General features: G+C 40.6%; 1 protein-coding gene across 2 annotated transcripts in view; it reads right to left on the reverse strand.

Annotated features, from left to right (window-relative positions):
* MOK (MOK protein kinase) overlaps positions 1-22910 on the reverse strand; it is a 34078-nt gene that overhangs the window by 9275 nt on the left and 1893 nt on the right. For both annotated transcript variants that reach the window (XR_002104169.1, XM_019552537.1), the window contains exons 2-8: positions 17426-17540; positions 13780-13869; positions 11725-11795; positions 3525-3603; positions 3334-3382; positions 3022-3200; positions 369-470 (exon numbers count right to left, since the gene is read on the reverse strand). Coding sequence is in view for 1 of the 2 variants with exons in the window: in XM_019552537.1 (XP_019408082.1) it covers positions 369-470; positions 3022-3200; positions 3334-3382; positions 3525-3603; positions 11725-11795; positions 13780-13869; positions 17426-17540 (685 nt within the window). In the remaining variant the exon portion in view is untranslated. The remainder of the gene's footprint in view (positions 1-368; positions 471-3021; positions 3201-3333; positions 3383-3524; positions 3604-11724; positions 11796-13779; positions 13870-17425; positions 17541-22910) is intronic.

Below are 22910 nucleotides of genomic sequence, written 5' to 3' on the forward strand. Positions count from 1 at the left end.
TGTTGCACCTGCTATGCTGAGGACAGGAGGAGGATGATCTACAAATGCTCCCCCAAAACCTATGTGGATAATTCACTTGATGCCAGAAGGCAAAAGGCCCAGAGGCATAAGTTCCTGATGGGTAAGAGAGGAGGGGGAAAAACAATCAAAACCCAGCTCAATTTTTCTCTTCCCTTAACTGGGAATCTTCCATGAAAATTAATGTATTTAATCTAATCATAGTTGTTTGTTGAACTTTAGGTATAAGTGAATATTAATAAACATAATGATGCCTCCATTTAGAGTCAAGTGTTCATACTAAAGGACTGGCTGAATGGCACCACACGTTTCATTTAGATATGAATAAATGTGCCAATAACTATACTTACTGTTTGAACTTATTAAGAATTTTCTTAGCAGGGGTGCCTATAATATCATGGATTTTTGATATTTGGTCCAGTTCATTGGATCCAGGAAAAAGAGGGTGTAAACTGAAAGAGACAAGAACATAACAATATTAACAATACTAGTTCTGGTGAAACTGCTGCTACTTTGTGATGCTCTGAAAATGAACACATCAGAGGAAGGCAAGAATTCTGGATCACAAGTGTGGGTCTTTAATTACCATTTCATACCAATGAGCAGTGTGCACTTGTGTTGGCTGACAGCCCAGGTTTCTGGTAAAATGGGTTAAATTGGTTCTTGCAAGCTATTTTTAACCACTGACCAACCTCCCCCCTTCCCACATCTCTAACTTAATGATGTGAAGAAGTTGTCCACTGTCCTGTACCATGTCTTGTTCCATAGTCATCCATTTTCTCTGACTCTAGTAGTAGGTCCTGGAATATGGTGCACTTCCCACGTGGTAAGGGAGTGTTACCTGCATGATGGAACTAAACAGCCTGCTTGCTGCCATGTGCATCTTTTATTTAAAAGTCCAGGCTCTTTGCAACAACACTGTATCGTGCTTCTGCTCTCTACTTGCTGGGGCAGATAAACTAGTGTAAATAGGCATAACTCCTCTGAAACCATTGCACCAGCTAAGAATGTGGCCTACTGTTTTTTTTCTTTCCATTTTTATACCTTCTTTCTCTATTAGCAGACTCTACAGATATCAAACTTCTTATAAATCTATGAATAAGTTTCCCAGAGTACATAATAAGACCTACTATTTTCAACAGCACAACACAAAGGTATTTAAAATAAATGTGTTGCTTGTGTTCGGGAAGGACAAAGACTAATTTTCCAACATTTGTTTGCCAAACCACATCTAGGACCTTAGCTACAAGCACTATTCAACATAGTATCCCTGTAATCAAAGCAAAGAGTTCATTTTGTACAGCTAGGTAAGAACAAAGCAGTGAGATGTAGCTTCTGCTACATTTTTGTTAGCTGCAGTAAGTAGAAGTACAATGATACATGAGAGTTCCTAAACCGGGGATTGTGAACAGCCAGATCTGAGATGCAAAGAAAACAAAACCACTTTAAGGACTGAAGCAAAAGAAGACAGAAAGCATTTACAAGATGGGCTCTAAGAATCCTTACTTATGACTTTCAAATGTGTTTGGCAGCAGAAACTGGGGAAATTAAACAAAAAAAAATTAAATAAATCTGCCCACAACTTCCTTCTTCTTAGTAAGTTATATTTTTGTTCTGTTCTTTTTATTTACTTGCCAAAAAAGTCTGAAGTTTTTGGTATTCACCTAGAATATAACCTCCAAACTTAAAAAAAATTCTGATGGAAATGAAAAAGGTGATGTTTTGCAAAGCAGTATTATAGAACTAATTTTTCAGAGATCAGCATTATCAACCATTTGCAGATATGCGTGCCTGTGAGACAGATGGACTATTTATGTTAACTGGCATCTACCCAACATAAAATTAGTTGTTTTTAATGGTTAATAAGCAGCCAAAGCATAAATTTTGTCAGTTTATAGGACTAATGGTGACAGCAGCAGTTGCACTTAGAAGACCGAAATGAAAATGTTGCCACTTCTGGTTGTATATGAAATGAGGAGGAGGCAGTGTAGGAGGACAGAGCAGAATTACTGCTGTTGCTAGGCCACAAGGATGTTCAAGAAATATTTCTTTTTCTTCATATTGTGATTCACAAAAATTGTGATTCTTTCCAGTTCTACAGTTTTATACCATTACAAACCTCAAATCACTGAAGGGGTTTTATACCAGCTTTACCAAAATGCATTTTTGGATAGACCCCAACCGTGGGAGGTATCGGCTCATCAGGTTTGTTTTGTTTCCCCCCAAAAAAGTTAAGCCTGTGAAAATAAATTTTGAACAAAAGATTTTTCACACTAAATTATACAGGTCAGTTGCTTGTGACTCACTAATTACCTTTGCTGTTGCAGAAGTATAAATCAACAAAGGGAGGTAAAAATATAACACTGAGGGAATTAAGGCCAAGGACAATCATTTGTGCTTGTTACAGGAAAAGGAAGGACCATACATATCAAACTCAATGAGGGAGTAAGGGGGAGACACTTGGCCAAAATGAGAAAAACAGTGAAAAGTTGTGAAGATGTTTCAAATAAAGAGCATACTTGGAGGGATTAACTGTACAAAGGTGCTTGAGGGTTACTTTTCTCAGCATTTAGCTGGTTTGTTACTAATTAGCTGTTAAGCATAGATGATGCCAGGCCAAACAGGATTTCAGCAGCATGGGAATTTTTCACAAAAACCCAAATGTCGTATCATCTGTATCAGAGGTTTTCAAACTGTAGTCCACAGACCACCACTCATCCGCAAGCTCCATTCAAGTGGTAGGCAGAAAGACTGCGGAACAATTGAGAATATCTGTACTTGTAAGGTAAGATTACTGATATTAAAATATAAGTGGTGTGCTTTGATTTGTAGAACAAAAAAAATTAAGTGGTCCACCGAGACCCTCAGCAATTTTCAAGTGGTCCGCAAAAAAACAAAAAGTTTGAGAACCACTGTGCTGATCATCTGATGGGTTGGTCCTTATCTTGGAGTTTATTTGACATTTGAATAAACTAGAGCCTTATACTTTTTCTGCTTGCTTACCTTGTAATTTCATAGAAAACACAGCCAGCACTCCACATGTCCATTTTGTAGCTATAGTAGCCATCTGTGAGCAGGCACTCTGGTGCTCGGTACCAGCGTGTTGAGATGTATTCTGTATATGGCTGTTTGGAATAAACACTCCTACAAGATCCAAAATCTCCTAACTTCAGGGTATCCTGCTGCAACAAACAAACAAAACAACTTGTTATGTATTCTGAAAAATGAGAAAACATTAAGAAGCATTTCTCAGAATAAAGAGAAATGTATGTGGACCTTTAATTAAAGATTAACCTTTCATATAAGACTGCTTACCTTTATTAATATGTTTTCTGGTTTCACATCTCTGTGAAATATTCCATTTCTGAACCAATATAAACAGATAAAAAGAGAATGGTTTAGTTTGAGGATCAGCATGTTCTTAAAGCTTCTAAGTGTACAGAGAAAATATTTAAATAAAAGTAAATGGCAAATTTATTGCAAAACTACTGATTTTAGTGTCTTACCTGTGTAGGTGATCAAGGGATTTACATAACTGGTACATGTAGCTCATTGTTCTTTTTTCAGGTAATGGCTTTTTCCTCCCTAGAATTTGGAAGTCAGATAAAATGTTGAACAAATGCAAATATATAAGTAATTAAAATAATTACTAATTTAGGATGATAACTATAATCACTGCTTTCAACTTGCTGATACAGGGGGAACCTGGGATCATGATACTGGGCTCCCCCTGCACTAGCAAGTAGAAAGAGGATCTAATCACAAAATTGTGCCTTGTGCCATGCATGTGTGGCACAGCAGGAGGTGGTGGTGTTGGGATTGGGGTTCACAACCCATGGTGCCTTTAAATGAATGTGCACTGGGGCCAAGGTTGTATAGGAAACCTACAGTAGAGCCAAAAGAACCAAGATTTCCAGACTCTTTGCCTACTGTTTGCACCACAAGATCACTCGTCTCCTCGTTGGTTTAACATTTTTCTGGGGGACAGTTTTATTTAGGAATAACTTACAATTTTCTTCAAAATACTGCAAGGCATTTAAAAGAATACGTCCTCCTTTGTCATGTGTATAAAGGCAATATGTTTTTGTGAACACTCACCCTATCTGTGGAGGTAGATGAGTATTTAACAAACATGTTCACATTCCAAAATGTTACTTACTGAAGTTAATGGGTGGCAATAAAAAGGAAATGGTATAACTAGATCAAAAAGTTACAGGGGACAGCTCTATATTAAAATAATGGGGAGAAATAAAACGCCCGGGGATGCACACAATAGGTCTCTTTATCACATAAAGGCAATTAGTCAATTGTTTTCTCTTTTCAGGTCACCTTTAAGAGCTATACCTTGATGCTCCTCAGCTTTCAGACTTAAAAGCTTCATTGAGTGAATGATTATAAACAGAATCACAGCAGGCAGATGTAGCACTTGCTGTTGTCACTGCGATAAATAAGTATTTTCTTCATTTCCAACGCCCCTATGAATCTGTTGTTATAAATTCATGGTTGTTTTACCATTTATTAAAGCAGCATTGGGAGCCTTTACCTATAGGTAATGAATTAAAGGCCCTCTACCACCAGTTGTGTTCTATTCAAAATGTGCTATGTATCCAATCACAGTTCTCTTCCATTATATTAATTTTAAGGACAATTTCAAATTAGCCCATCTTGAGATGTTATCACTTCTGTCAACAACAATTTTTCATGTTGGGGTGAGGGAGGAGGAACACAACAAATAGGATTAGTGTCCCAGATCAATGCCAATAAAATTATAATCCTGTCATCCTATTAATAGACATGTCACACATCTGTTCCAATTAGAAATCTATTTTCAACTAATTCCAAACTTAAAATTTTCTTTATTACAACATTTTTAAAGATGAGCTAGCTCTAGACATTCTGATTCTCAGCTTTTACTGCATTTACTTTATTTTTAAAGACTTTTTCCAGCAGTTCTCTCTTTCTTAAACTTAATTATTAAGGGTTCATAATATTCAGAAAATTAAAGCACAAGTAACAATTTATATTAACTGATTCTTCATGGGTGAGGTCATGATCAAAGTATCTTTTGCACACTGAAATAGTACAAATGTTAAAACTCATTTTTGTGCTCCAACACAAAAGAAGTGTGCTTTGATGCAACATCAGTAAATTGATACCCATCTTGCTGGGGTCATCTGATCCCAGAAGTCTTTCCTGCTCAAGTGCAGGGGGGCTGGACCTGATGATCTGTAAGGTCCCTTCCAGCCCCTAAAAACTATTAAATGAATTTGCACAAAGATGTGCTTTAAAAACCAGCAGTATGTTCTTCCTGCATCATATTGATGAAAAATTGAAAGGGCTTTCTTTTTGCATTCACTGCAAATACTGGTCCAGGTGATACAATCAAGGTTGATATTGTGTGTGGAAATTTTTTTAGGTTTACAAAAAAATCTGCAGCATGTGACTGTGTTGAGCTTTTCAGATGTCATCTTCTCTCGATGGTAACAGCCACAACAGAGCTGTTTGCAAATCATCACTACCTGCCTTTGCCCCAGAGAACTCAGGGGGAACACAAGTGGCAAAATCCCAGAGCCAAAACAAAGAGTTCTGAAACAAAAAACATTTAGTTTTGACACTAACATTTCTGACCCTAAATGTCTCCTTTGCTTGCTTGACACTGATCTTCATGCATTGTCAGCTGCTGCTGCGCCTCATGAAAAGTTGTAGTTCAGTTATGTCATTCCTCTCTGGCTGTCCTCCCTGGATATTACACTTCCTGTGATGCACTACAACTGTTTAATCAGAGGGAGGGAGATGCCTAAGCATTACAGCAGGGGTGCTCAACCTCCAGCCCATAGGCCAAATGCAGCCCATGGAGCCTTGGAATCTTGCCCGTGGGCTCCCAAAGTGTTGGGAAATTGGGCAGCAGTGACAGTTAATATTGCTACTGCTCCTTGCTGCCAAAATCCTATGCCCTGCTTGGTAGGCTGGAGCCAGGCCATCCCCCCTTTTCTCTACACATCCAGGTTGCAGCCAGGCCATGCTACCCCCCTGCCATGGAACTGACCCAGGCCCCCCGCCCTCTGCCTGGCCAGGTTGGGGCCAGTCCATGTTCCCCTCCCCGCATAGGTCTGGGCCATGCTCACTTGACCCACAGAGCTGGATCAAGGCTGGGTTGTACCCCCTCCCCTCAGAGCCGGGTTGAAACAAAACAAAGCTCCCTTCCACTGCACAGCTGGATCAGGGCTGGGCTGCCCCCTGCTTCCCTCTGCATGGCTGGGTGGGTCCCTGCAGTGCTTACCCCAGTACTGGATTGGATCCACCAGCCAGATCTGGCCCGTGGAGGGAGCAGGCACTGTCCATCCGACCTACTGGATGAAAAGGGTGCGCATCACTGCATTACGGCAATGTAGTCTGACCTGGGAGTAGGATGTCCATTGGTCCTGTCTTATTTATACTAGACTGTCCTGTTTTTAAGCCCTTTGTCCCTTTTCCATTTCTAAATAAGGAACGGATTGCAGAAAGTCCTGTTTTTCAGTTCAGTGGTGAAAATACATGTCAAGAATTTGTCCTTGTGACTCTATTGGCTGTGCCTAGATGTAGGGCAGTGAACAGCCAGGAGGAGCAGGGTTCCCAGCCAGCCAGAGAGAAAGGTGGTCTTTTTGTGGTATCCCCACACCTTGCTGCTCACTGGCCAAGGGGCCCAATGGCCCCACCCCTTACTGCTGATTGGTTGAGGGGACCAGTGGTTTCTCCCCCCCACCAAGGGGTTGCCCTGTATTTTGGGGATGGGTCAGTGGCCACTCTGCCAAGGAGTCCAGCTTATAAAGAAAAATAGAGGCATATAGCACAACATCAGATTCAGCAGAACCAGATTAGTATCAGACTGACCTAATCAAACCTTTAAGATATAGTTCAACAATATAAAATGTCTTAAACTGACCAAAACTGAAATGAAATATTTTTACATCTTCCAGATAAAAAAATCAAAATCTTGTTGTGAAAAACTTTAAATATGAAGAAATTATACATTCTGTTGGAAAAACACTAATGGGAAATTCGTCACCTGCTCCAGACACAGTCTAAATTTTGGCCGCATATACAAAGATTCCCCTGCCTCTCAAGGTTGTCTCAGATAATTAAAACCAGGACAGGTTTTTAAAAGGCGAGTTGCAAATATAATTAGAACTTCTCCCTTATCCAGGCTTAGAGGCATTCAGCTTTTACCGTCTTAATCAAATTAAGGCAGGCCCCCATTCATCCACCAGGAAAAAGAGAAGATTCAGAATAAACGTTTTCATTTTCGATCTCAGTGCGCTTTACAGCAGTTTAACTGGGTCTTACTCTGCTGTATTACCCCAGAACATTGCTGTCATAGGTCCGTTTTATCATCATTATGTACATGCTACAGATGTAGAAAAGTTCTTCCTCCTAAATTACAGCACCGAGCTGGTCTATAGACTCAGATCTTTCAACTTGGCATCATTTTGAGTTGCTTTGTTAAAGTAGAAAGTTACTTTTCAGAAACCTGGCTCTCATTACGCTTGCTCCTTGCTTAAGGAGAAAGCCATTATATCATCACTGGTGATTAGCAAGACTGTATGTGGAATAATGAGCCAGGAAACCTTGGGGACATGCTGGGGAACAGTGGTTTTATTTCAGTAACATTTAGGGACCCCACAATCAAGGTCTCATTTTAGACGCTTCATTTATGCAGCCTGCCTTTCAATCAGGGTGGAACACCAAGTGCATATTACTTTGGTACTCCAGAGTCTTCACTGGCTTCCAATAGCTTTCCAGGAACAGTGATTAAGGCCATAACTAACTGATGTGGGCCCTACATACGTAAGTGACCACCTTCTCCTTTATGTTTCATTGCAATCCCCTAATGTCAGCTGAGAGCAACCTTCCTCAGATACCATCTGTATTCCCAGTCCGTGTGATGAACACACGTGGAAGGCTGTTCTTGGTAGTCACTCCCTGGCTCTGGAACTCCCTCCCACGTGTGGTTTGTCAGAGCCTGAGCTTGGACATTTTCCAGGACCACTGTAAGACCTTCCTATCTGGGCAGCCCTTCATCGGGCAGGATTAAGTTTTGTGTCCTTGTCTGAGGAGTTTGCATTTATTAAATAAAAAAGATGTGATGAATTGCTGAAGGTAGTGAAATTCTATTAATTTCATTTGCAAGTTGTGGTTGAGATAATTGTTTTGTTTTAGATCAGAGACATTTGAGCCAAAAATGATTTTCATATGTATGTAAGTTGAAAGGTAAGTGGCACAGGCAATGCTCTAACCTAACTGAAGAACAACTTTAAACATTTTAATTTTTCAGAACTGAAATACACTGTCAGGCTGTTTTCTGGGAACAACCAGATTTGCTTACAATCAATCTGATTGATCTAAGGAAAACAACAGCTCCTTATAATCCTTTAATGTCTGATATTAATGACATCACAGATCTAAAGACTAGATTTATAATACTGCTTTTATTGATGTTGTTCTACAGAGAATAACTACTATATGGCTCAGCTTTTACAGTTACCAGCAGAGGCAAAAGCATGTTTCTGTATTCTAATTTCAGCTTTTGATCTATTTGTAAGAAATGGAGTTACTCATCACTGCTAGAGGCTTGAGTACCTGCTCTTCTTGAAGCAATATTTAGGGGTAGGAATTTTTCACAGACTTGTATGGAGGCTGTGTGTTGTATATAGGCCTGCAGTCTTTCTTGGATTTTATGGCACCAAATCACATACACAATTCATGCTACAATATTTAAAATTTCATAGATTTCATAGACATTACGGCTGGAAGGGACCTTGGAAGATCACTGAGTCCAGTCCCCCGCCCAAAGGGCAGAAAGTCAGCTGGGGTCATAGGATCCCAGCAAGATAAGCATCCAATTTGCTCTTGAAGGTGTTCAATGTAGGTGCTTGAACCACCTCCGCTGGCAGACTGTTCCAGACCTTGGGGGCTCGGACAGTAAAGAAATTCTTCCTTATGTCCAGCCTGAAATGGTCTTGTAGTAGTTTATGACCATTTGCCCTCATCATCCCTTGGGGCACTCTGGTGAACAAACGTTCCCCCAGATCCTGGTGGTCACCCCTGATAAACTTATAGGTGGCCATCAGATCACCTTGAGCCTGCGCTTTTCCAGGCTAAAGAGCCCCATGGCTCTCAGCCTATCATCGTACAGTCTGCTTTCCTGACCTTTGATCATGCGTGTGGCTCTTCTCTGGACTCTCTCAAGCTTCTCCACAGCCTTTTTGAATTGTGGGGCCCAAAACTGGATGCAGTACTCCAGCTGCGGCCTCACCAAGGCCGAGTACAGGGGGAGAAGGACATCCTGGGATTTGCTTGAGAAGCATCTATGGATGCAAGCCAGGGTTTTGGTCACTTTACTAGCCACAGCATTGCACTGCAGGCTCATGTTCATCTTGTGGTCAATGATGATCCCCAAGCCTCTTTCTTCTGTAGTGCTAACCAGCGTAGCACTGCCGAGCCTATAAGGATGCTGCAGGTTTTTTTTCCTAAGATGGAGAACCTTGCATTTTTCGGTGTTAAACACCATTAGGTTCTCCTCCGCCCATTTGCTGAGCCTGTCCAGGTCAGCCTGGATCACCCGCCTATCTTATGGCGTGGATGCTTTGCCCCAAAGTTTGGTGTCATCGGCCAACTTGGCCAGTCCGCTCCTGACTCCAATGTCCACATCATTAATGAAGATGTTGAACAATATGGGTCCAAGGATAGAGCGTTGGGGGACCCCACTGGTCACAGGACACCATGATGAGTGACTTCTATCAATTACTACCCTCTGGGTCTGACCATGTTCAGAGAAAAAAAATCACAGTGCATTTAATATTAAAACTTCCATGGAACTGCCCATGACCTCAGCATATACCTTCTATCTAGGTCTCTCAGTGCCTACAAGGTCTGGTCTTACCACTGTTTTTCTATTGGTATCACTGTGTTTCTGAGTCAGTGATTTTTTTCAATTTAATATAACCCCACATAGTTCTATTAATTCCAGCCCTCTTTCCCCTGCCTCCGCTCTGTGAATGCAATTATAAGCTGCAAAAAGATGTCACCTTTGTGCTGCCATAGCTTTTGTGCCTCCATAAAAAAATGCTGACTGAACAAACGTTCACAGTGCTTTGTCATGCCACCAGTGCCCAAATTTGTGAGCATGACAACTCTAGGTAACAGCTTGTGCTGTTTTTTCATAGCCATCATCTATTTCAGGGGTGGGCAATTATTTCGGGTGGAGGGCCGCTTACTGAGTTTTGAAAAGCCATTGAGGGCCACATGACAGGCAGCCCAGGGCAGATAAATATTAACTTTCTCAATTTTTTAGGGGCCCTGCAGGCTGGATAGAACGGTCGGGGGGGGGGGCCGCATTTTGCCCATCCCTGATCTATTTGCTTAAGGCAGGAGAGTATGGGCAGCCCAGAGCTGCCTCCACTCTCCAGCCAGCCCAGGCAGATACTTCCAGGGCTACAGGGGCCTGCAGGGAAATTCTCAGGGTGCATGTCTGCAGGTGCGTGGTTTTTGTGTTTGCAGATGCATGCTTTAGGAATCCCCAGTCCATGCCCCAACTCAGGGCACACCTCTGCAAGCTGGAAACCCCAGGTTCCACCACTTCCAAAGGAGCACGCCCCAGGAATCTCCCAGCAAGGGATTTCCTGGGCATACATATCATGCTGCCATGCCATAATTCAGAATATGCCTCTCAAGTGTACAGCTTCCCCTGCTTGCACAGGCACACCCCAAGTCAGGGTGTGGCACCTGGGGCCACTGTCCTGCAGGATAATGCCCCAGAAGCAGCAGGGGCTTGGTCCTGCAGGATAACCACCCCAGCAATGTCTGTAGATGCCACTGAAGTGGATCAGCTGGGCACATCCCAGCACAGCTGATCCCACTCTAAAGACTACATCTGTTTATAGCTACAATGACAGAAAGGTGCCTTATAGCAGTACAGTTTACATTTCCTCCCTTTTGGAATAAACTACACTAAAATGTAATTCATAGTAGGATAAACTCTGAAAGTTGTCCAGGTATGACTGTACCAGTATAGCTAAAGTTATAGTTAAAGTAGTACTGCTTGTGTTTAGATAACCCAAAGAAAACAGGAATACTGGGCATCTGAGTAGCACACTCCAGCCCTACTCTCACAAGCTGGTTATGAAAGAAGTTCCAAGCAGTAAAGTAGCAGAGTTTCTACATGGGAACAAGTTCAGATGAAGCTCTAGGATTAATCTATGGTGGCCTACTCTCGAATACAAGCATATTGCTTTTCAACTTCTATTCTCTTTTCATTAAACGTTTTACTATTCTGTCAAACAGAGTGAGAATAATTTTCTTATTGCTGAACTGTATTTCTCTACACTTTAAGAACCTGTGAAAATTAATTTTTTTTCTATTAACAGCAAACTTCCTCATTTTGCAGTTAGGGTGACTGCATTTCAGGTTTGTTTGTGTAGACAGATGGTCATTATTCTGATTAACTGAAGAACATATGCATGCATAAGATTTCAAATGAAAAATGTATGTATTGCACAGAAAATGGCTAGCCAGCATAAAAGTATAGCAGTAATTTTCTTACAAAGTTTACAAAATATAATTCAATTTGTTATTCTATAACCATTATATGAACAGGGAAGTGAAAGGTATGATTAATGGCACTTCATGGTCTTAACAAGATGCTGACTGACTCAAACATATGCTACATACCTTTTATCAGTTCATAAATATTCATGTCCATAAGTTCACATATTAGTGCAAGAGAGCCAGATTTTTTATCACTGAAGAAACAAATAGAGAGTTTTTGAGAATGAAATACAATTATTTTTTTATTTATTCATGGACTACAGAAAAAGTACTTGTCAGCAGAGGAGGCAGTCAGTTTAATCAATATTAAATCTGAGAAGTTTTCAGTTTTACCTAATATTTACTCAAATGTGTTTACTCAAATTAAGGTCTGAACATACTGTTATAATTTTAGTTTACAATGACACTGTTCCATATTCTTACCATCCAGACCTTCTGCTAGGAAATCTTATCAGCTTTCCAAATGCTCTGAAGTTAATGGAAAGCAGGGCACAACAAATTGTTTTAATGTTAGATACTATTCACAACATCTGGAAGCTCTCAGTAAAATATCAGGAGCAAAACATAATATAGCTATAAAGTATAAAATAAACAGTTAGAGAGAAACATCATCCCGTACCTGAATATACTTAAAGTAAGCTCACCCAGCTGTTGATCTGCCTAGCAAAAATTAGTCATGTTATTTTAAAAAGTGTCCAAGCTTCTAAAAGTAATCTATGTTTTGCTAACAGCAGCAGTTTTCTACATTGTCCCACTGAGAATGCTTTTCAGGATGGTAATTATATGTGCCCAAGCTTTCCTATTTTTGCCTGGTATTGTATATAATGACAACACATAACAGTGACTGCAATGGCTAAGAGCAGGACCCATGCATTCCATGACTATGAAATTCCTTCCTACTGCCCCAGAATCTCAGTTTAGAGTTTTAAAAAATGATTTCCTACCCTGTGTGGTTGCTAAGAACCATGAAATATGAACAGAGTAAACTAATGTAGTTGCCTGCTTGAGTCTGCCAAGAGCTTGAACATCTCTAAGCATGACCTGCCCTCTTCATTTCAGAGGGCCCTCTGAGCTCTACAATTTTGCTGCCAAAGAACCTGGCATTTTCTAAGCTGTTATGGAATTTACATAGCTGCAGCCGGGCACTGACACTATTTTCTGTTGCTTGCCCTTCTGGGACCTGCCTACAGATGCCTCTTGCTGTCTAGCTTTCCTCATAACAAGGCTGTAATTGGATTACAGTGCATGCTCCCTGCACTGCTGCACTGAGCCAGGGAGCCAGATAATGGAAGAGCTAAGTGCTGGCTACCAATCCAGACTGGGTACCGTTTGTTGACAGCACAGCAGCTGAGCATTGAGAGTGCTACACCTGAGATGCTGAAAACAGCTACAAGTTTTCCTCTTCCCTGGCACCCGTGGAAACAGGTCTGGTCAGTGAAATAAAACAACCTGGAATCCCTGATACACAAAGATGATTAGGTGCTTATACCCAGCATTTAACAACCACTGTTTACCTGCTATTCAATTCTGCCACTGCCACTGAACAAGCACAAAAGCTAACTCTCCCATGTGTTTTACGGGGAGCCCGGCTAGGAGCTAAGTCCATTTGGCAGCTGGATACCTAGGAGTTAGGTTCTATAGACACTTATACATGTGCCTGATGCCTGCTCCAATGCATGCTAGTTAGCATGCTTCAGAGCAGACTTGATTCACTGAGTCTGCCAGAGTGTGCTAATTAGCACCCTCCAGCAGCTTCAGCGTCCCATATATTCAGCATCCCCACACTTCAAAATGGTGGCAGGGGTGCTTTCGCTAAAGCTCGTTGAATGATTAAAGCCTAATTAAAGCCCTCCACCCATCCTGGAGCATGTGTAAAGACACTCTATAATGCCTAACTATCTTTGAAGATGTAGCCCAAAGGCTCATATTTCTAATCCCAGTTTAGATGTAACCCCATCATTTTGCACAGTATACTATGCACAAATTGAAACATGCAATTAAGTGAAAATTGCATCATTTCTTACTTCATGAGTGCTAGCAGGAGTCAGACTAATCTGCTGAAGATTTTTTCTTTACTGGAAAATAACATCTGGTTAAATGCCTATTGTTGTCTCTGAACACTGCTGAAAAATGTTCAAGTACAAAAATTAGGGAAAGGAAAATAAATATGATACTTACAAAACCACCTCATGTAACATAAGAATATTTGGATGTGGATTCAGACGCCTCAGAGCTTGTATTTCTCGCAGATTATTCACTTGTTCAATACTGAAGTATAATAATAATAATAATGTGAGTGGAAAACTATGACTCAGCCTCTTAAGTTATGGTATCTCACACTGCCATTCCTAGAGTTGTACAGCTCAGGTACTACCTGTTGCTGTAGGTTATTGTTAAAACCATTATCTAAACCTGTGTGATCACTACTATTAAAACTGATTTTTTTTTTTTTTTAAATAACAACTAGTGTGAAAACCTGATACAATATTTGATTAAACACATCTTTCAAGTAGCTAATTGTATCACTCACTCCTGGACTCAATTAAACATCAGAACTACAGTAATACCTGTGGAAAAAAAACACTGGGGGACCTTTAGTTGCTTTGAACTGATAACTGTGTGATAGCAGATTTCTGTAAGCTGGGTTTTTTGTTTCATGCACTGATCGAGTTAGTCAAGAATCAACATCTCTGTGTTCCAATATTAAACTAAGAAAAAATGGTATTTTGTGAGGTCAATGTTAGTTTACATTGCTGCTACCTGTAGCTACAAATTCACCCATCAGCAAAAGAGTAACCTCTGGGTAACTATCAAAGGATTGAAGGCTAAAGGGATGTTTGTTTTAACATTGTGTGGAACATGTCCTCAATCCCTGGGAAATACAGGATTAGTGGTGGTGTCTTAATAAACTGAGCACACATTGAAGAAATACAGGCAGTCGTCGACTTGCAACATTTCGAGTTACAGTGTTTTGCACTTACAACGTTTCTAAATTGACACCCTGTTTCAACTTTTTGATGTCAGTTTCGCCTTTACAATGCTTGATCTGAACAGCAATAGAACAACTTCGCTCCGTCACCCATCTCCCTGGAGAACATCTGTCCAAACTTCCTTGGACACTTCCTTTAAGAAAGCAGACAAGACTCCAGAAAAACCTGCAGCTAAAACTGCTGAGAAGACTCCAGCCAAGAACCCTTCAAAAGTCCAGCAAAGTCACCTCAAAAAGTCCTTCCAAATCAATATGATTGCTATTTACAATATAAATGCATTAATGTAGCAATATTACTCATCTATAATTGACTGAGTACAAAATTCTGGAGTATTTTTGGTGAAAATAGGGTACCGGGCCTTGGTTCAGGAACCAATCCCCCATTTATAACATTGTTTCTTATGAGAAAATTGGCTCCGAGTAACAACGTGTCGACTTAGGACACAGTTGGTTCCTGAAAACCTCATCTTTCCGAGGACTGCCTGTAATTTACTTCTCTACAGTTAAAAACTACTTCAGAACAGGCATTTATTTTTATTAACCTGGTAACAGTCTAAACCATTAGTTTCTTATTTTAATACATCTAATTCAAAACTAAAATTGCACTAGAACGGACCTTTGCAAACTTGCACATAATTGAATAGATGTTTCTTTTGTACAGATATTTCACATTAGTATTTTTCAACAGTCTGAAACAAAGTTTTGATGAAAATACTTTATATTTCTTCTGAGAGAGACAGTACTTTTGGTTCTATTCAATTAAAAAGTAGACTACAAACTTGGTTCATATTAGTGAGGCCAACCTCATTGACCAATGTGCCACAAATTAGCCAGTCCCTTTCACTTACCTGATCTGCTCAGTTCTCTCCTCCCTGACAAAGATGCTGCTGTGCTTTCTGCTTCTTGCCCTGTGCTCCCTGCCTGATGTGATGCTCTGCTGTCTGGTTTCTGCCCTGTCTGCCACTGTTGCCTGTCCGTTACCCAATCTGCATAACATACACAGAGGCTGCCTGTGCCACTTGTAGCATCTGTGCCACAGGTTGGCCACCCCTGGTTTATATGAGGGCTATTCTGAGAATCAGTCAAGGTAGTATAATTTCCATCTATTTTATTTTAATCAATTGCAATATGCATAAACTAAAATACATACTGAAAGATCTGTTTCAGTTCCTTTTTATCTAGGTTATTAAATAAAAGGTCCCAAACTTTAAGAAGCAGAAATAGTGGAAAGAGTAACTCCAAAGTTGACCTCTGTATGAATTTCTTGTTAAAAAAATCTATTGCTGGAATCTTGCCTCAGAAAATACCCTGCCAAATTCCAACTATGAATAAATAGTAATAGTAATAGTAGTGCCGTAGTAGTAATATGTGGTACATATTTTCAGAGTGTACTCCCACTACAATAATTATTATTATTATCATCAACATTATTATAGTGGAAGTACACTGAAAAAGTCACTGAAGCTTCACAACTGGTTTATATGGCAGGGCCAGCTGCCTCTTCTTAATAAGATTACATCCTGTTAAACAAAATCTGATCATTGACTTTAGAGAAAAAAAAGGAAGCTCCAGTTTTGCACATATAAAAAGATAATAGCACCACCAACCTGGCATACTTCTCAAAGAAAGCATCCTTTTTGTCAAATATCCCTGTCCTACAGACAGCTTATGGATATATAACTTTATTTAGCATCTGTAATATTAAGCTGAGAACTGCATATTATTCTACATCAAATACGGAGTGTATTCAAGTTGCACTAGGTGCAACTCGGGCATGGACCTCTGTTCATCTTTACAAATATATACATCATCTGCTAGCCAGATCTGCTGAGTTTATCTGCTCCCTTGGACTAACAGATTCTCTTAAGTACAATACAGAATCTATTTTCAGGGGCTAAGCTAACTGAGGAAGTTTTTAGCTACAGCAAAAGATGATTTTTTCCCCCTTAAATTAATTCTTTAATATCCACAGAGCTTACTTGCTTCATAATCTCTTCTGCAATAGAACACAGTTGCACCGGAAACTTTTCAAAGCAATAGAGCCAATTTCATCCTACTGTTTCAAAGGTATAACTCTAATAGAAGTAAATAAGAAATTAAAGTTTAACTTGGACCAGAATTTTGCCTTTTGCCAACTGGTATGGGTGAGCCACAACAGCTTTGATTAAAATTCTGAATGTACGGATGTACTATGAATTCCATACCACATATTTTCTCATTAAAAAATAATTCCTTCTATGACTAATAGTGTCCACTGTCGGGGGATATAACCACATATGAATTAAAGGCAAGTAAATATTATGAAAAGGAACAAGGTGCATAAAAGGAGTAAAGATAACTACCATATATCTGACTCGTACTAAAATAACTTTAAAGTGAAACTGACAGATTGTCAGCTAGGATGTTCCTTTACACAATTTGCCTTTGCTAATATATTCATGGTAGAAAGAAAAATAGCTTTAGTGTGTTCAGACATCCTTCAATTTTCCCTTTTGTTAAGAATGCAATTTCAATATAAAATCCACATCAGTGAAGAGATGAGAACAAATGTCATGTTAAAAAAGTAGTAATGAAAACCTCCAATCCTCCCTCTAATCTTGTCTCATTTAAGAGATGTCAAATTTACTATAGGGAGTACCATGAATGGGACTTCTCATGGTAGTGAGCACAACACCAGATAGTAAGTGGCTGTATGATCAGGCCTCTGGTTCCCCTTTCTTACAATACCTGTGAACAGATATCCAGAAACCTTTTTCAGTTTTAAATGTATATTTCCCCATTTCATTTGAACAAGATTTGCAGATTTTGGGCAACAGTATGATAAGCTACGCCTACCTTTCAAAATGCTGCTTCATTTGTTTGCATGCATAGAAATTTCCATCCCTAAGACTCTGTGTCTTCAGAACATCGGAAAAGGTTCCCTCTCCTATTTTACCAATTGGTTTATATTCTAAAAATAAAAATATATCAGTTTAAAGTCTAAAACGCAAAGTTATATTGAAAACAGTAAAGAAGTTTATCTCTTGCTGATTTGTTAAAATCTGAAATATTTTCAACGTTATGCTTTTAGTTTGCATGTCAATCGTTTGAGAAAAAAATGAATTAGAACAAATTAGCATGACCGATGCTACTCATGGTTATATTATTGAGAATAAAATACAATCTCAGAGAGCAAGTGGGTACTTTCCTGTTCTGTACCCACATACCCCATGCAAAAGGCCAGGCAAAAATTCACATCTTATTTTGATGCCATGTCTATTTCCCCATTCATACCCTCCAGATTTCTCTTTTGCACTGAATATTTACTTTCTGGATTATTTTTAAATAAGTGTATGTTGGCACTTTTCCATATCAGTTTGTAGCATAACAGTAATCAGATTTAAAACATTACCTAAATGTTAAATTGCAGAGGATTTTCGAAGTGGTCTTAAAAATAATGTTTTAGCGTAATACTGAATTGCACTTTATGACCGAAATAAAGCAGCTGAGGAAGGGACAGCCTGGTCCCACAGGACTTTAAATAGCATAAAGTTATAAAGTTTTCTTTATTTTTATTTATTTTTGAGCTTTTCCTTGTCTTCAACATAATTCATTTCTTTCTTCTTAGCTGTCTCAACACTGTGATCAGTTGGTCCTACTCCCATTATACTGACAGTTCTTCAGTCCATTTGTATCCTCTCGTCTCTCATGAAAGTTCAAAGTCCATCCTGGTTTTGTCTCTGATAGTCTCTACAATCTCATTGTCTCATTTAGGTTCAGCAACCATCTTACAAGGAGGATTAACAAAACAGGGAACAAGGAGGCAGTAGAGTGGCAAAATTCTTCCTCCTCTCACACCTCTCTCACTACAGGAACCTTACACGGGTGAAGACCTACTACTTCTAGATGTAGCCAGGAAGTTCTATAGGGAAATAAACTACTTAAAGCTCTTTCTACCCTTGAGCATCAGCTTTATATGTCAGATGCTGCTTAGCAATCAAAGTGCTACAACTTCATTTCTTTTCTTCTGTCAAAGCCTCACATTTTGTCTCAGTGGATGCTGTGTCTTATATTAACATAATTTAAAATATTTCCTTACCTCATTACCCAAGTTCTCATGTACTTGTTTCTTGCTTACTGTAAAAACTGTCTTTATAAACTTTTTTCCTCCAACTTAATAGCAGTATTTTGGCTATTATTATAATCTCCAATACCACATTCCTCACTGATCACCTTTGTCACTTGCTCCTTATGCTCCTTCTAAGCCTCTCTCTTTAGGCAAGTGGTTCTCAACCTTTTTAGACTTGAGACACCCTCGTAAAATGCTAGTTCTTTGTTTTCACTTGTTTTTTGACTACAGAAAAATAATACATTCTTCTGTTGCAAAGAATTCAGAAGACCACAGCAAGGCAGGATGTCCTTAATATATAGATTCTTATATGAAATGTTTAGGTTTAACGCATGAATCATGTTTGCAAACCAACAATGCTAACACTGTGTGGTACTCCATGGCACCCTTGAAAGGATCTCAAGGTACCACAAGGTACCACAGCACCCTGGTTGAAAATCACTACTTTAGGCTCTTAGACTTTGAATATTCCCCTGTACTTCTGCTATGTTTGAAACACTAAAGTCTATCAGACTCTCTTTAAAAGCCAGTTCCTTTAGAAATCCATCTCCCTCTCTCTTCACTGATATACATCCTCCCTCTCCCTTTCTGAACTTTATTTCTCTCTTTTATAATTTTTGTCCAGTTTAGATGGAAATATCTTACAAGGAACTTGCCAGTTCATAAAATGCCATCTGGACTTCCTGATGCTATATGTTTATCTGTTCATCAACTGCTATACAAGTAAAAGCAGAATCAATACAGGAAGGTACCAAACCCTATCACAGACTCCAAAACAAAAATGATATAATGAAGTCACTAAATCCTGGTTACTGACTCTTGATAATCCTAATAAATCAGGTGACTTAGCTTGTTTAAACTTTGGTATTACAGAATTATTACAAAAAAAAAAAGAAACTCCAGCAACAGTTTATCCAAATGTTAGTATAGTTGAGGCAATATTGAGGTGATGCTGTTACCATAACGATCCAGGAAATGTGCAAAAGGTAAAAATTCTTGTGGGTGATATATTTGACTGAATTAGCTGAATGGTTGGGGTAGACCAGTGGTCACCAACCAATGAATCTCCACTGGAAGATCTTGGAGCTTCTTAAGAGTCAATCTGAGGCTGCGGTGGGGGGCTGAGTGCCTGCATGCATGCACGCAAGCGGTAAAGCCCAGCAGGTCAGTTTGTCGGCAAGGGAAGGAGCAGGGGGTAGATCGAGGCCCCTGTGGTGAGGGACAATGCCACAGAGGCAGGAGCAGGGGGAAGTGAGTGGAGCCCTGGCCGGGTGCAATTTACCTGCTGGGGAGGCACGCCCCCAAATAATTTTTTCTCCCTCTGCCTTGATCCGCCCCCCACATCCCCCTGACTTACCTGCTGGGCAGGAGATAGGGGGATGGAGGCAGCACACAGTAGATCTTAGGTTGCTTTTAAATGCCAAAGGTGATCTCCTACTTAAAAAGGCTGGAGACCACTGGGGTAGACATAAGCAAGTTTTTGGGTATCATAGTACCTACCCTCAGGTCTCTGGGAGACAAACAGATAACATATTGCTTCATGGTATCTTTCTCCTCAAGGAAAAATCAGTTACTGGACTAGCATGGAGTGATTTAAATATTTTTAAGTCAGACTGGGAATTTATAGAACAGATTTGATAATTTGTGCTATTGATATCTTGCATTAAAATGTATAAAGAACAATTGTCAAGACTCTTAAAAATGCACTCATGATAAGGTCTCTTAGTTTAATTGAGGTCATTTTAATAAGCAAAAAACAAAATACTGAAAACTGAAGCTCAAATCCTGCAAACACATAAGATTTCTAACTGTATTTGACCTAGGTTTGATCCTGCTTCTATTCAAGTTAATGAAAAAGTTCCCAGTTACTTGACTGGTGTGCAATTACTTCAATGAGATTGCTCACATGCCTAAGTTAAACATATGCATTTGTTTTTGGAGAATCCAGAAGTAAAACGGAATTTTTATTGCACACTTTTTCTCTTACTGACATAAAATCATTGTTGCTTCAAAGCAATATTTCTTGTGGTATCAAAAATTACAAAAAGAAAAAAAAAATATTCCAGACCAAACCTTACCAAACAAGATACTCCACAGTAGGAGTGTCTACACAAGATGTTTACTGCACAACTGATTAATTAGCTGCACAGGAAACTGTGTGTGTCTACACGTGTGCCCCTATTAGGCTGAAGTAGATTAATTAACTCCACAGTAGGGTACTACTTATAAATACAAATACTACCCTGCTGTGGAGCTTTTTTTACACTGCAGCGCACGTGTACACACTTCCCTGGTTGGCTGAGACACAAGGGTGCTTCAGTGCAGGGGCTGCCTGCTGGCTAGCCCTATACTGATGCACCCTCATGCCCCAGCCAGCCCCTCTGCAACACGTTAAGCCAGGGAGAGCAGCCCTGGGCTGGCAGGCTGACCCCCTGGGCTCCCTACCAGCCAGTGCTGCTCTAACCCAGCTCCATGTGCTGTGCTCCTGGGCATGCATGCAGACGTGATGCCCAGGTGTAATATGCTCCAGAGTTTATTCATTCACACTAACAGTACATATAAATGTACGTCCTTTTCCCTCCAGAGAAAGGATGAAAAAAAAAACACCTGTTAGTTATGTTGCTTAACGCACTGCCAGAAAGCACTCAGAAGGCACTGTAATGATAAATGAAGTGTAAGAACTTACACAGAACATTTGAAAAGGTATTTAGACTTTCCATTTTCATTTAGGCTTTTCATTTTACAAACTTATGAATTTATATGCAGACAGACCAAAATTTCAAGACTTCTTCAGGGATACGATTAGATAACTTGGGGTAAACAGTTTAAAAAGGACATGGATTTACCTCACATCAGCTGTTCTATATTAAGTGTTCTTACCCTGTAGTACAGGGAATGTCAAATTAATCTAGCCCCACAGGCTGTCCCTGAGCTGGTCTGTGGGCTGGACTGGGACAACTCCCTGTGCAGTGGTTGCACTGCTGGGTCCTGAGCCCAGGTCATATACAGCACATGCTTGCCCTGGGGCCAACACAGGGCACATGCTGCCTGCTGCCTGAGGTGCATAGCTTAGATCAGGGGCAGGCAATTATTTTGGGTGGGGGGCCACTTACTGAGTTTTGGCAAGGCATCAAGGGCCACACGACAGGCAGCCCAGGGCAGATAAATATTAATTTTCTAAATTTTTTAGGGGCCCTGCAGGCCAGATAGAATGGCCTGGCGAGCCCCTGGGCCACATTTTGCCCAGCCCTAGGTTAGACCAAACGTGTGCAGCCCAAGCTAGTGCCAGGTCCAGCCTGCATGCTACAAGCAGTGTGCACCCCACATCCTGGGTGGGGGCATGCTGCATGTGGGGTGGCTCAGCTGCACGTACTGCATGGGACACAGGGAGCTGGCACAGAGCACACACTATATACAGTGCCCTGCCAACTGGCTATGCATGCTAACTCCAGGTCCAACATGGCTGTATATGGAACACGCCCCCTGTGCCATGTGCAGTACACACTGGCCTCGGGGCCTGTTGTGCATACAGCTCCTAGGGCTGGCACAGAGTGCATGCTGCTAGCAGTGTATGGGATGGACTTGGCACTGAACATGGTACCGGGGTCTGGGGCTTTCTGTGGCACCCCAGGCCAACTCCCTGTGCTGCCTGCAGCACTGGATCCAGCCTGAACACTTGCATGGGGTTGGGTCAACAACCCACAGGTCTGATCTATGAGCCATGTGTTTGACACCCCTGCTGTAGCAGACGAAAAATAAACCACAGCAGAGGGCTAAATTGCCTTTATTTAACATCTACCATGTCATAAGCACATCCACATGAATGGTAGAGCTATGCGAAATGGCACCATTCCGTTTCAATTTGTATTTTGACGGAACAGTGTTTCATTTCGATTCGCATTGTTTTGACACTGTTTCAACGTTTCGCCCATAGGCTATAAAGGGGAAGCTTGAAACAGCCTCTCTCATCCAGCAGGCAGATTGGGGCCTGCAACCCCATGAGGGCTGTGTGCCCACAATCTGACTGCCAGATGAGGGAGAGAAGCCAGGTGCCACCGCCTGGGACCAGTGCCAGCATGCCATCAGTCCCAGGCAGCAGCACCCAGCTTCCTTCATCCAGCAGGCAGACTCGGGAGCCACAACCCCAGGAGGGCTGTGGGGACTGTGCGATCAGGCTCAGTTCCCTTCCCCAGTGCTGCAATTGATTGGGCT

The sequence above is a fragment of the Crocodylus porosus genome, unplaced genomic scaffold (assembly GCF_001723895.1).
Source record: "Crocodylus porosus isolate Cpor-Errol unplaced genomic scaffold, CroPor_comp1, whole genome shotgun sequence".
NCBI classification, from domain to species: domain Eukaryota; kingdom Metazoa; phylum Chordata; order Crocodylia; family Crocodylidae; genus Crocodylus; species Crocodylus porosus.